This window comes from Rattus rattus, chromosome 6, assembly GCF_011064425.1.
Source record: "Rattus rattus isolate New Zealand chromosome 6, Rrattus_CSIRO_v1, whole genome shotgun sequence".
In the NCBI taxonomy this organism is placed as follows: Eukaryota; Metazoa; Chordata; class Mammalia; order Rodentia; family Muridae; genus Rattus; species Rattus rattus.
Genome location: NC_046159.1, coordinates 58856807 through 58871875, shown reverse-complemented (window position 1 = coordinate 58871875; position 15069 = coordinate 58856807). Strand labels below are relative to the sequence as shown.

The 15069-nt window shown below is 47.1% G+C and overlaps 1 protein-coding gene across 1 annotated transcript in view; it reads right to left on the bottom strand.

Annotated features, from left to right (window-relative positions):
* Positions 1-2055: 2055 nt before the first annotated feature.
* The window catches only part of Arhgap25 (Rho GTPase activating protein 25), a 75629-nt gene continuing 62615 nt past the window's right edge, over positions 2056-15069 (bottom strand). The window contains exons 6-11 of the mRNA XM_032906153.1: positions 12451-12583; positions 10334-10407; positions 8861-8982; positions 7903-8099; positions 5405-5937; positions 2056-2795 (exon numbers count right to left, since the gene is read on the bottom strand). Coding sequence (XP_032762044.1) covers positions 2582-2795; positions 5405-5937; positions 7903-8099; positions 8861-8982; positions 10334-10407; positions 12451-12583 — 1273 coding nt within the window. The 3' untranslated portion in view covers positions 2056-2581. The remainder of the gene's footprint in view (positions 2796-5404; positions 5938-7902; positions 8100-8860; positions 8983-10333; positions 10408-12450; positions 12584-15069) is intronic.

The window sequence follows — 15069 nt, the reverse complement described above, 5'->3', positions numbered from 1 at the left end:
CCTGGGAGGGACAGGAAGTGTGGTAGGCAGAGGCCAGGGCAAGGCTGACACAAGAGAAAACAGGGGAAAGTGGGGGTGTAGCTGGAAAAGAGTCTATTTCCCACAATCCTCTACTGTAGGCAGGGACTCCCAGACCTGACAGAACCTTATGTGAGTCCCGATCCCTCTCCTGCGTGCCCAGTTTTAACAAAGGTGGAGTTGCTGCGCCGCTGTCTCAGCACCAGTGAGAAAAGGGGGAGAGGCACTGCTAGGTCAGAAGCCGGAAGGGTTTCAAACACAGCACTTTTGCTCAGCCCGGCTCTGCCAAATCCACACTCCCATATTTCAGACCTTGAAAGAGACTCCAGGGACCCTTCGTTGTGTTTTAGGAAAAATATCCCATGTGGAGTTGCAACACTGCTCCGCCAATGAGAGAGGACATGTGCCAGCAGAGCTCCTTCAGTCCCTCATCCATTCAAATCGGATGGCCTGTGCATGGTGCCATGGTGTGACTACAACTTACAGAAGAGAAGTTCCTAGGAAACCTGATGTTTTACTGCTCCTCTCTCTCTCTCTCTCTCTCTCTCTCTCTCTCTCTCTCTCTCTCTCTCTCTCTCTCTCTCTCTCTCTCTCCTATATATATATATATATATTTTATATATTTACACAGGCATGTATGTCAAAGGACAACTTTGTTATGTTTCTCCTATGGGTCCCAGGGATTTCACAGTCACACGGGTTTGTGAGCACTTTTATTCACACACACACCACACCACCCACGCTGTTCCACTTAACAGTGCCTCTCACTCTGTCTTCTTTGGAGGTACAAAACAACTCTGTGCTGTGCTGTGCTTGCTGTCCTGTGCACATGGCTGTGCTGTGCTGTTTGCTCTGTGCTGTGCTGTGCTGTGCTGTGTGTGCTGTGCTGTGCTGTTGTGTGCTGTGGTGATGCTCTGTGCTGTGGTGATGCTCTGTGCTGTGGAGATGCTGTGTGCTGTGGTGATGCTCTGTGCTGTGGTGATGCTGTGTGCTGTGGTGATGTTGTGTGCTGTGATGCTGTGTGCTGTGGTGATGCTCTGTGCTGTGGTGATGCTGTGTGCTGTGGTGATGCTCTGTGCTGTGGTGATGCTGTGTGCTGTGGTGATGCTCTGTGCTGTGCTGTGCTGTGCTGTGCTGTGTGCTGTGCTGTGCTGTGTGCTGTGGTGTGCTCTGTGCTGTGGAGATGCTGTGTGCTGTGGTGATGCTGTGTGCTGTGGTGATGCTGTGTGCTGTGGTGATGCTGTGTGCTGTGATCCTCTGTACTGTGGTGATGCTCTGTGCTGTGCTGTGCTGTGCTGTGCTGTGGTAATGCTCTGTGCTGTAGAGATGCTCTGTGCTGTGGTGATGCTGTGTGCTGTGGAGATGCTGTGTGCTGTGGTGATGCTCTACACAGCCTTCCTCCATTAGAATCATCTTTAGGGCATTGGGGCCTCCTATCTGTACTTTTTCCACTTTGAACAATAAACCATGGCCAAGGCAGGTGACATTAGGTATAATTGAGAAAACAGATAATAGTGCCTGATCCCCCTCTAAAGAATAAATAAATTCATTTTCATTTTGGTGAAGTAACAGCAAAAGCAATGATGATAATAACCAGTTATCCTGACTGCACTGTACAAATCCACACTCTTAAAGTCACCCCTAGTTGGAAACCTTTGCTCTTAGGCCTTCCAGACAAGTTTGATCCACTGGAGGGTAACTCAGGATGGAACTCAGCCCTGGTCACACAGCCATGGACCATGAGAAAAGATCCACCTGCTTCAGGCAGAAATGCCTTTTACTGTTTTTATGTATGTGTTTATTTATTTGATGTGTATAGGTGTTGGCTTGCATATCTCTTTGCACACCATATGTATATATGATGCTCCCAGAGGGTGTCAGATCTCCTGGAACTGTAGCTACTGTGGTTCTAAGCCAGTGTGGATGCTGGGTCCTCTGAAGGGGCAGTCAGTGCTCTTAGTCACCGAGCCAACTCTCCAACCCCCTTTTACTAATTCTAATCAAAGTGTTTCATAGACTGTCAACATCCTCGCTCAATTCTTGTTTTCTGTTTTCTTTATTTGAATATATACTTTTCCCACCAATTTTGCTTTCATAAATATTATTTGATTCTGGTTCCAACAGTCCAGCCTCTCCAAGCAGCCCTCACTTGGTTAGCACTGGAGAGCTAAGTATCATTTTCTGTCCATGTTCCAGAGCTGACCAGAGCCATCTGACCACACAAGTCAGCCACATAGAAAACGAAAAACTGAGGCCTTTGCCTAGCTCTGGCCTGGGGTCCTGAGATGTCACACACCTTAAATGTCTCCTTTGGACCTGGTCGTGCACTGGAAGACTACAGTTCACTCTTCCCACAGTGGAATAACACAATCCTTTGAGCACAGCACATGGTCACAGGTGTCCTGGCGAGTTCCTGCTCTCTCATCTTCCCTTTACTTGCTCAGGATTGTGGTACACCCCCTCAGATACCTTGTCCATCCTAGGAGGTGATCCTGCTTCCTGCTCATTAGGAACATGAAGAAATGGAGTGGAGTTGACTCTCCCTGTCACATGACTCAAACCCTCAAGCATCGGTCTTTGTCTTGGACTTCTCCATTGATTTCACAAACTCCTTGACTTCTTCTTCCAAGACTCTGTTCCTCTTCTCAACGTCCTCTCGGGAGCGCTCCACATTTCGAAGGCTGATTTCCAGGGCCTCGAATTTCTTCCTCTCCCTCTCCAGTTCTTCATTGAGCCTCACCACCTTAGCCCAGACATCATAATTTTCCTTCTCCAAGCTGCAAGGAGGGAAACCAAGGGAACAGCAGAGTGTTAATTCTAAACCCTTCCTCCACGGCCCTCCACCCACGTTCACGACCTCTTGTCCCTTTGCCCTTCTGAGACACACGATGCCAGTCCAGCCATTGCCTCTTGTGTATGTTCTTCCTTCCAGTAGAAGACGTCACAGAAAACTCCAATTCCCAAAGCACCCAGAGCCCCGCTGTTAAGGTGTTAACCCTGGTGACACCTCCTGGGTTACTGTGTTTCGTGTCAGTTTATGTATTGTATCATATCTTTAAACAGACAAAATGTTTGAAAGAAGGAACCATCTGTAATGGATCTGTGTTTCCACTGTGTAGCACCTTGTGTTCTGCCTAGTTCAGCTACTAAGTTATGGATTCTCCACATTCTAGACCCTCGACATCTCTGCACACGGTGCCTCTCTACTCTACTCCAGTGGGTAGGCATCCTGGACCGAAGCCCTTCCTAGCCAAGACCCTCCTGGGGCCAGGATTTGGAAAAGTGAAGGGAAACATACTTTGGAGACCAGGGATTCCACTATAATTCTAAATCCTGCTTGGGGTAGGTGAACTATAAGTTTCCTGAATTTTCATGACATTCATTGCTACTGGCTAAAATCCAATACAGTCCCAGGTGCTCTCCCAAGCTGTGTGGAACTAAACCTTAGAAGTGGATGAACACAGTCTATTATTCAAGCCTAGGGAGGAAATTTCTGATCTGTGGGTGAAATTCAATTTGTGTGATTGGAAATTTGCTTCAGAACGTCATCCTCTGGGTGCTGCCCTCTTCCCCAAGCTCATTCTGTGACTACTATCTCCCCTCCTCCCCAAGCAGCCTCCCCATGATCATCTGCAGACATGAGTTCCCATCTGGGAACACAGCCTCAGGTTCTGTGTTCAAGGGCTGGCTCTCTGTGGACCATCAGAGCTGTGCCTGCCCCTGTCTGTCTTGCTTTTCCTACGGTACTTTTCCTCATTCCTCCTATAATGTGAAAGCCTCACATTATAGATTCAATCTTTTCTCCGGCTTTTAACTCCCTCCTGGCTTGGGGAAAGTGGGATGCTGGGTTGGAATGCAGTGCAGAGTAGAATCTTCGTGGACTTGAGAGCCGGGCTGACCTGGGTTCAAGGTTCAAAACCCAGCCTTGCACTAATCAGATGTGTGGCCTTCAAGAATGTGTTGATACTTCTGGAGCCCCCGATTCTTCTGATAAATGGGGTGCTTCCTATGTGGATTGAATTAGAAGGCATTGCCAATCTGCTAATTGTCCTTCCTCTGCCATGGATGGGCTAACGGGCGACTCAGAGACCCTGATTGATGTATTTGGGAATAGCAGACGTCTCCATGGCAATCCTTCTCTTGCTCCTCACTGGCATTCAGGCTAGGGCACACTGAGAGCCTTCTCTGAGACTGATTTGCTACCTGATAAGGTGTCACAGATGTCATATAACTCCACAAATGGTTGATTTCAGGTTATCAGACAAAGAACATGTTTTGCTCAAGGGCCATCATCCTCCCTTATGAAACAACAGATAGAGACTCACAACAGTCTTTCTTTCTGGTACCTAAATCTTAATAAAAGTATCCATAAATATGAAAGGCTATTATTCTCATTATGACAAGTTTCCTGTGTGTCAAGTTGGACAAGGTTACCTCTCTGAGAAAGAATTTTCGAAGGAAGAAAAATGGGGAGGGAACCACCACAATGACTAACATGGTATGACGACCCTAAAGGTGCTGTAGTGTCACACACACCTAAGCAGTAACCATCAGCTAGTTAACCATAAGACTCACCCGACAAGAGGGAAACCATGCCTGGTACAGAAGCCTAGCTAACCGCTGAGGGCTAGTGAAGTCATGGATCTCAGAGGAAAACTATAACCACTACTTTACTAAACCAGCATAATCCCTAACAACAATCTAATTTCTCCTGACACCCACAGGTAAGAGTAGCCTTCGCCCCTCATCAAGGAAGCTTCCCTCTTTGAAACAAAAGCCATCACAGAAAACCACAACCAATCAAAATGCAGAGTTGTGGGTCCTAACCCCAGTAGATAAATCTATAAAACACTCCCACACCGGAGGCTCAGGGAACATTGTGAAGGAAGAAGGAGAAAGATCGTTAAGAGTCAGACAAGGAGGGGGTTTGCCTGGGGATCCTGTTTCCTACCATGCAGAAGCTAAAGCCTCACCAACATGGCCGCCCAAATGTAAACATTACGACGCGAATAGGGTGAGCCCACAAGACCTCCACCCTACACAAAGACCAGCAGGCCAACTGTTGTTCAATACGAGACGGTCAGGCCTGAAAGCATACACCAATAGGGAGCATGAAGGAAAGTCCCTAACTCGGTTACACATATTCACCCTTGAGACCACGTGGGCTTCATAGCTACTTTTCCATGGATCTCGTCAGACGTGTAGGATTGTCATTAACTTACCTGTCTCATCTCTCTCCCTCTGTCCTTTATTAGGGTTGGCTGCTACAGATAGATTGCTCTGTCCCCTGAAATATTTTATACTGTGACCTTTTGGAAGGTGGGGACAATATCCTTCCTTCTAAACACGGAAGTCAAGTACACTTGGCGCTCTGCACATGACTTACTTTTTAATCTGTTCCTCATACATCTGCTTCTGAGCTTCTATTTCCCTTTGCAGGTGCTGGACCGTCCTCTGCAAAGAATCAGGGTCATCCTCGCCAGAGTTCTTGCTTCCAGGCTCCATTTCAGAGTCTGTGCTGACAGGAGCATCTCTCTTAGAGTCACTGGCAGGGGGAGAGAGTTCACCTGCTGGGTTCCCTTGGGACACTGGTGGGTTGGGGACATTATCATAGGTAGAAGTCCTCTGGTCATTGGAAAGGTGGCGCAAGTCTTGAGACATAGTTCTCCTGTGCCCTTCTCCTGCCTTAGCCTCTGAAGATGGAGACCAGAACTCATTTTTAAAGATTTCCAGTTTGCTGCTAGTGGTGCCTTGGAATGCGGATGTCAGGAAACACTTCCGGTTGGGGAGCGTTTGAGTCCTTTTACGGGATTGCATCTTCCAGTCTCCTGGGTTTTCCTTGGGGGCTTTTCCACTGTCTTCCTGATGCTGGTCACCTGGCTGTGGTCCAGTAGGGCTGGTGGCATCAGGGCTACTTGCCTGGAAAAGATAGCCATAGATGTTACAATGAGGTTGTTTTCTTCTGTGTGCCCTGCTCCTAAGATAAGGATTCCAGATGGGGAGGGAAATATTTCCGGGTCACACACCTGTGACACCCTCAGTACATCACCTCAGTTAATTTCTTGTGTGATAATTTGCCAAGTTAGGGATAGTATGGTTAAGAGACTCTAGCCATTCACGATCTAGAAAAGAAGCATGAACTAAAATCATCTGCATGATTGGTGTGAAAATCCCAAGCCTTTCACGAACTTAGGAGGCTTTGTCAGTTGTGACTCAAGAGTCCAGGACCCATAAAGAGATGTTCAGTAAACTCCACTGAATATATTTTCATGACCTCTAAAACTAAGACGGACAAAACCACGCAAACACGACATAGGCTATGTGAGAAGCCAACAGCAACAGCAAGCTGGCAAATGCCTTACAATGTTTCACAGGCAGTAAAGGTCTCCTGCTGGGGACTCCGTGTTGTTCCAAGCTTATATTGATTGGAGAGGAAAAGATTCAACTTGCCAGACTCTAGAATCACTATAGGAACTCTCCTTAGGGCCGGAAAGAGTAATGGAGGTGTGGGCAGAACCAATCCTGGACTGAAGAGAAAGGAGAGTGGAAGCTGGGCAACAGCATCCATCTCTCTGCTCTGCTTCACCCAGCACCTTGAGCCCTCACTGCCATGGCTTCTCTGCCATCGTAGACTATAACTCCCAACCCTTCCTCTCCTAAGTAGCCTTACACTTGTCAGCCAATTCCTTTCTACGATTTGGTGCTTTTGAAACACGTGGTTATATATAAAACCAAATTAAGAAGAAGAAGAAAGAAGAAAGAAAATGAAAGAAACAAAACCATTTCCCTTCCCACATAAGATGGGAAAGTCAGGGATTGAGGTGTCCTGGGCTTCATTTGGAGCATGTGGTCACGCAGTGGGGACAGGACCCGGGACATGAAGTCCTGCTCTAGAGTGTGCTAGTGCTGACGCCTTGGGCAACATCTCTTGCCTCAGATGCTCAACCAAAGTAAATGTGTGTGACACACTGCCCCCAGGGTTGGGGTGTGGACTCCAGAGCCGATCCATTTACTTTCTCAGCACAGATTGTTGTCCTGTCACTGCAGGCCACTGTCAAAGGAGCAGCACCTTGGCTGTCAAGGACTGCGGGTGACTCACTAACAACGCTTCGGTGACTTTAAATCATAACTCAGTTTAGAGCACTGGTAAGATGCATGTGGCCATACAAAACCCATCTAAAACAAAACTACAACCACCACAGTTTACTGCCTACTGCCAACCGGCATCTTTAACGACATCATAGGTAGCCCTCTTGGTCAACTAGAAATTTGAATTTTATTACTTGGCCCAATTTTTTTTAAAAAATCAAGCTGCTATTTAAAAAAAAGTCTACAAATTCTTCTTAAAAAACATTTGTTCCTATAAATACATGAAAATATTTGACCTTTGTGAGTTGTCGCCCTCTAATAGTCTACCCGCTGGAGACTGCAGAGTCTGGTGACTCTGCGAACGTGTGCTCCAAGCCTTCTGTCCAGGCGGGGAGCTGACACTGCAGAGGCAGCTTATCAGGGAATGAGGAAGGCTACACGGACACATCCCTGCTCTGAGAAAGGAACCACGTCCATCATTAGCAAGACGCCCCTCCGTCCCCTCTGGACTGTCCCTCAGAGCATCAGCAGCTCTTACCCAAGCACATGCAATCCTGCGTTTATTTCCTCTGTCGAACTTCCCTGGGATTTTGTCTTGGAGATGATTTTAGGAAAGACCCAAAGAGCCAGCCTGCGGACAGTTCTCACACGTGTCACTAGCCCAGGCTTTCCCAAGGTACTCTGACAGGTCATTGCCAGCTCTACACATGGCCCCAGCATCATCCATGGCTCCCCAAACAGCTGCCCCGAATGTTCAGACTAAAGGAAGGGACCGAGGGGCAGCAGGCATCTTACGGTGTTGTTGAAGCTGTCCGTCCTAGAAAGTGGTGCGTCTTCGGTGGCGTCCCATCCCACAGAGCTTCGGGGCACTGGAGCCTTCTTGGCATCGTTTTTCTGGGCAGGGGGTGACAGTGGTGCATCCTTAGACTTGGGGAAGAGGACTTCGTGGTCTCTGATCATCATGGTCATCACTCTTTGGATCTGAGGAGTCCCTGAAAGAAAGAAGAGATTTGCCACGCTGGTGCATGGAGTAGGAGCCCGGAAGGACTCAAGGGTTACCACCCACCAAGAGGGTATTTTCACATTGGCCCTAAAGCCACAGGCTTCGTTTGCTCTAATGGGGCCCTTTGAATTGTTTGGGTAGAATATTTTTAGTGGGAGGATGAACTAAAGTAAAGATATATAAGGGGGGTGAGCAATGAGCCACTGAGGACACTTCCCACCTGTATTCTCTCCGTCAGATTTTAGCAGACAGTGGGTGTAATAATAAGGCAAAGGTGGGGGGGGGCAGATATCTTTCTCTTCTCCTCTCCTGTGGTCCTCAATATGATCTGTTTTGCTCCTGAAGCAAATGGGTGTCAGGAACATTTCCTCTCCACATGCATGCATAAGTCCTCTCGGCCAGGACCTTTGCTCGTTGAGCCAAGACAAAGCCTTAGAAAGCGTTTCAGCCTAGTTGTACAGCAACCTTTTTGTGAAACCAGCTTGTAAAACAAAACCCTGTTTGTCCTTCTTGGCTGAGGGTATGTTAAAGTCATAAAACGACTGGGGAACACTAGTTAATTGGTTTGAGGTTAGACTGCTGTGCTCTGTGACCATTGAGCTGCCGACCTCATGGGAGCTGTTAATAAAGTCGGAAGAGGAAGCTGGGCAGGCTCGCTGGGTAAGCTGCAGAACATCAAACAGACACTAGGGGCAGTGTTCTCGTGGTCACTTCCGGCGGGCCGCTCCCCTGAAGGATCAGACTTTGTACCTCTCATGATCACAGCGGGGTCTTCAACCTTCGACCTGATGAGGTTCACACCGATCACAGTGGCCAAGTTGTCCACGCTCATCTTGTTGACCGCACAGTTCAGCTGGATTTCATGCAGAAATCTGTGGGCAACAGGAAACCCCATCTTAGACAATGGGAATGCAAAGCGCGTGCGCGCATGCGCACAAGAGAGAGAGAGAGACAGACAGAGACAGAGAGACAGACAGATCCTGAACTTAGCAGTACATTTGTACATTTGTTGTATTCTAGCTCTTTCCCCTTAAAGTTTCTGGAATGGAGTGAACTCCTGTAAGTTCACAGACCAAGAAGAGATGAGGAGCCATAGATGGCTCAGCTGCCAGGGGGTGGGGGATGGGGTAGGGTTGGGTGGGCGTGGCGGGGCAGGCTGAGGTGGAGAATTTTACAACAGGGGTTGCTTGGGAGGAAGAGGTTACTCCAAGAATTCAGATGGGTGTGTGACAGCTTCAGTGATTTGCCATTATCACTCCCTGCTTCCGGGTTCCCATCCCACCCACGTCTCCAGAGAGGAAAAACTGTCAGTGAGGAGGTCTTAGACACGGAGGGCTAATCCATGGTACCTCCTATTCTCACCCCAGAGCTCAGCAGCTCTGGGTTCTACTACACTTTCACTCATCAGAAGCCTGAAATCCCTAGATTTGTTGGAAAAATAAAAACATCTAAACAGATCAGTAAGGGAATTCTGGATATTTCTTAAAAGCATTTAAAAGTGGGTAGACTGAAATACCATAAAATGTAGGTTATTTATAAAATTTATTCCATAAGAATTGTATTTATAAAAATTAGGAGAAATAAGAATTATATGTTCAAATGATGAAAACTATGAGATTAGGGAATAATTTATTTTATGATAAAGGACATGCTTCTCATGGGTATAAAACCATTCTCCTGCAGTTTCACTGGTATATGAGAAGATTCATTAGAAGATAAAACACCCAAGAGAAGGAAGACATACTGGACGAGGGGTTGCATCTAGTGTTGGTCCTTATTTACAAATAGTTCTAGTCTCTTTGTGGTCTCCAGGTTAAGTCAGAATCATCTTTAAAACTAGGAAATTACGTTGCATTATTTTTGGAAGACAAAATTGAGGTGCGTATGGGGTGAAGATGTCTGAGCTGGTCCACCCGCAAGGTGTTGCCACAAGGACCTCACACAGTAGGTCCTCAGGCCTGCAGGAAAATATAAAGGGTGGCCTACAATGACTGTTTCCCGGGTGTTAGTTTCAGGGATAACAGGCATTTCAGGTTCTTGCACGCCCTGGGGCAGGTCTGAAGGAAGGAGTGCGTGTATTCTTTGTGCAGGATCTGAGGGGTTCCTGACAAGCACTCTGTCAATCATATGCAAATAGAGTTGAGCTTCCACAGTTCTGGACCAGAATCTGTGGCCTTAGGGACCTTCCTCTCCAATTGGGGCTTCTTTCTGATATGGCCTCACCTGCAGATGTAGCTCAGGAGGTTGTAGTTGTCACGGGGGAGAATGGAAAGCTGCTTCACCAGCTCCTGCTGAGCCTGGAAGAGAATTGTGACACTGGTAAAGGAGCCTACTGCCTGTGAGTCGGCAATGGGGGTAGAGGCAGAACTGGCGCCATCTGTATAGGAAGAGCACTTTGGTTGTCTCTCCTGCTCCCACGGTTTTGTGAGTTACAATATTTGGAAGTAACTATGAATTCTCAGAAAGTTGAAGCCCAGACTGGTCTTGAACTCCATAAGTAGTCAGTGGTGAACTTCGACTTCTGATTCTCCTGCCTCTCTACTTCTGGAGTGTATGCCGCAAGTCTGTGCTGGTCCAAGAATCGGACCCAGGGCTCTGTGCACGCTAGGCAAGCACCCTACCAGCTGAGATATATTCCCAGCTATCATATTTTTTTTTGTATCGTGCATTTAGAAAGTCTATTTGTCAACCACCCACTCCTGACCTCCTAACCTCCTGACCTTGAGCTCCTGTAAGTTCTGACTATCTGATAACTGACACTCATGATAATGTTCTCAATGAGTGAGATGCAAAGATCCAATAAACAATCAAATCACAATCTAATATTTCAAAACTGCCTTAGAAGTAGTGAGCAAGTGATTCTGCTGAGAACTTCTGGGAAGCAGGCCAGACCGGCCATGCGGGAAGGCAGGCACTGGGATGGCAGCTCACATTGTACAATAGCTGTAGAGTCCAGATGTGGCCATTCAGAGATCCCATGTGCCATGGACAGGAAGGACAGGACCCTCTGCGGACCACAGCTGCCTGCAGAGTCTGTGATCACGCTCTGACAGCATATGAGATGACATGTATGTAGCATGACTCTTTTTCGGTATTTTTAAAGCTTTATTATTCACAAAGGAGATCTGAAACACCCCTGTAAACCAAGGATTTTTATATCTTCTGTCAACCCTACAATACCCACAAATCAGGTACAAATACCCACATCAGACTATGCAGCCTGGCTTGGTTTTCTCTTGGAAAACAGCTACCCCTGTCGGTGAATCATTGACGCTCTCTTCCTATCCATTCCCTTCCTGTCCTGGCTTTGAAATGTAGAATAGTCTTTTGTGCCAGAATCCTTAGAACCATGGCTCCCACCAATAACTCCAATAACTATTTTTCTCACTGGCCCAGGTGTCCTGTCTGTGACTCAGACTATATCACAAACACCCAAGAACAGAGAAACTGCTCAACTACAAAAGAAAAAAAAATGAAAAAAAAAAAAAAGGGTTGGGGATTTACAGGAGGCCCCCTCTGAAAAAGAACCAAAAAAAAAAAAAAAAAAAAAAAAAAAAAAAAAGCTAAATTAGTTTCATGCCCTGTAACGCACAGACATGACAATGGTAGAAATATCATGGAACGATTTAAATGTAAAAATCAAGATTTTGGCTTCTGGTCAGTATTAACTATATTTTGTGCACATGATATCACTTGTAGCCAGAGGTCAGCACACGGACAAGTGATAAGAGTGCCTCACTATGGAATCCTCTTGGTTTAAGCAAATACACTGAGCCTCACAGAATATGCACAGGTGGCTACTCTTAGGTAGCAACCTGACTGGGTTTAGAATGACCAATAGATACATCTACCAGAGTGTTTCGGGAGAGGGCTGATGCGGTGGGAAGACCCATCCTGACAGCGAGCTCCTAGGAATAGCCCACAATTACGGACTTTGGTAAGAGGAAGAAAGCAAGCTAAGCACAGGCCTTCATCTCCCTCTGCTTCCTGAATGCAGATGCGGCATGACCAGCAACCTGTGCCCCTGCCTTCTCCACCACCACAAACTGTACCCTGAAGCTGAGCCGTCCTTACCTCGCTTCCGTCTGGCATTCTGCCATGGCAATGAGGTAGTAACTAATACACTGCATCATTTACCCAATGGAAGAATGGTAGTCATACCCAAGGCCTTTGCAGTGTTTACCAGCCCCACCAGCCTGCCACCGCTGCTGCAGTATCAATCTGACAAAATATCCTACCAAGGGGTGTGGCCCCCTCTCTCACCTACTAGAACCCCTTTTAGAAAACCAATAGCTTTTTGCTTTCTTCTAAGTAAGGCAGTCAGCTAGGGAGCCACCCACCTTGGCCTCATCTGCGTTGGTGAGCTGTCCACAGAGCAGGAACCCCTCATACTGGCTCCAAGGAACCACAGGCTCTGGCAGGTCTCGGAGGTAGAGCTTTAATAGAGAGGCCACCGTGTGCACATCTGTGTCCCTGAAAGAAAATAAGCTGTACTTAGAGCACAGGACCTCCCACCTACCCTGAGGGACCACTGGGCCAGAGCATGAACCAGAGAGGGGCAGGTTACAAAGGACCAGTCATGTAAAGTTGAACCGGCCCCAGACACCAGCTTCAAGAACAACTCTAACTCACTTCTCTCTGCTTCCACACAGATGCCTCACAGGTAGCATTAAGGCTCCCCTTTCATTATATTCTCTTTAACTATTTTGATCTTTTCTGCTTTCTTCAGACCACTTAATACCTTATGGTTAGCGATGTCTTTCTATGATTTCAGTAGTAAACAGAGGGGTGTACCTAGATCTATCAAGCCACAGCCCTGAGAATATACACGTTACCAAACACTGCGGTGGATGCTGGGATGTGAGAAGAAGCCCAGGACAAACTCAGGAGGTCAGAGTGTAGGAAGGGACAGCTTGGGAGACACAAGTGACTCCAGATGAAGTCAAGTCAGATGTTGGGCATGGGGCGAGATCTGAAAAGCACAGGCCTGTCTTCTGGATAGAGGAATGGTGCACCGCCCCTAACGGCCTGATGGTATTCAGCTGAGTGTGGGCAAGCTTCTGTGGTCCAGCTTCTGATATTTATAGCAAATGTCGCCTCAACCTAGGAGGCAGATTTGGCCCAGAACCTACATTTTTGTATAGGCTGCTCGCTAGAAATTATTACTACATTTTTAAGTGCTTGGGGGAAAAATCAAAAGCCATCTATCCCATGCATGTGAAACTTATACGTACTTGCACAAGGCTACAGTATCAATAAAATAAGTTTTGGAGGAACGCAGCCCTGTTCGTTCACTTCCATACCGCCATTGCTTCGTTAATGTGAGAGAACAGTAACAGTGACAACGCCAGTTAAACTGAAGAGTCTACGTATGCACCCATGACCCGACCTGCAAAGCTGGCTGGCCCCTGCATGGCAGGGGGACTGCATTTATTCTGCTACTAGAGAAACTAAACACGGTAAACATCAATGTGTTACTTAATAAGGGGGTACATTCTGAGAAGTGTGGCATTAGGCAGTTTATGTATGATGTTTATGTATGATGTTCACAGACCCAGTGGGATAGGCTGCTCTTCTCCTAAGCTTCACGGGGAGTACTCTTGTGATCCGTCACTTAAAGCATTTGAGGCAGTACAAACAAGAACACCAGGACTTGAATGGGAGTGTGTGCATGTGCTTACATGCCTCTGTGTGTGTGTGTGTGTGTGTGTGTGTGTGTGTGTGTGTGTGTGTGTTTCTGTTCTTGGTTGCCAAGAACTTTGACTGTGACTCCTGCACCACCCCAACCCCACCGCACCCCATTTCCATCTCCCCTGCATAGAAAACTATCTGTACTCCAAGGCAGGAAGTTTGGGCCAGGGAATGTTTCCTTAACATGGATATTCAAAAATATCCTACCCTATTGAGTCACTGTCTAAAAATATCCCTGAGAGAAACCCACTGGGGAAACCTTTTCTGAAAGCACCTGGGTGGGTGACAGAGGACTCGTGACCTGGCACTCTCGGGGGAAGGATTCTCGGAGATGTCCCCTGGCACAGTCTATCTGGTGTCTTTGCCCTCTCTAGGGACTCAGGCTTGTTTGTGGCCTCTGCTCTACCCCATCTGCAATGAGGCTCCTGTATCCTGATCCTTCATCTCAGATGAACCCCTCACAGTCCCCTTTCCACTGCGGACCTGAAAGCCACTACCATTCCCAAGCCCTGTCCTTCCATCCTGTCCACGCCAGCATGGCCCCCATATACGGAAATCACCTGTAGGACAAGTAGAGAAGAAAAACTTCAGCAAGAAGCATGACATCAGAGAGAAGGAGGAAAAGGAGACTCTTAAAGAGAAGCCTCGGGGGTTGGGGATTTAGCTCAGTGGTAGAGCGCTTACCTAGCAAGCTCAAGGCCCTGGGTTCAGTTCCCAGCTCCAGGGGAAAAAAAAAAAAAAGCTTGGAGAGAGAGAGAGAGAGAGAGAGAGAGAGAGAGAGAGAGAGAGAGAGAGAGAGAAGCCTCTGCTTTAAAAGACATTTTGTCACAAGAGACTGAAGATGACAAAGATACCCAGCATTAGAAATAGAAAGAGAGGTGGTGGCTGTGGCACACACCTTTAATCCCAGCACCGGGGAAGCCAGGGGCAGGGGTGGATCTGAGTTCAAGGCCAGCTACAGAGTGAGTTCCAGAACAGCCAGGGCTACACAGAGAAATCCTGTCTCAAAAAAATCAATAAAGAAAGAAGGAAGGAAGGAAAGAAAAGAAAGGAATTATAGCCACAGACACAACAGGGGAAATCTGAAGATTATATTATATTATATTATATTATATTATATTATATTATATTACGTTATTAGAAAGCCCAATTAATATTGAAAGGATGATGCTGGCCATGCCAGCTTAGTTGGCTGACTGCTCACTCTGATTTACTGGATCTCATCATCAATGTCCTTTTTCCTGGGGACTTCTTGAGTTCCCCCAGAC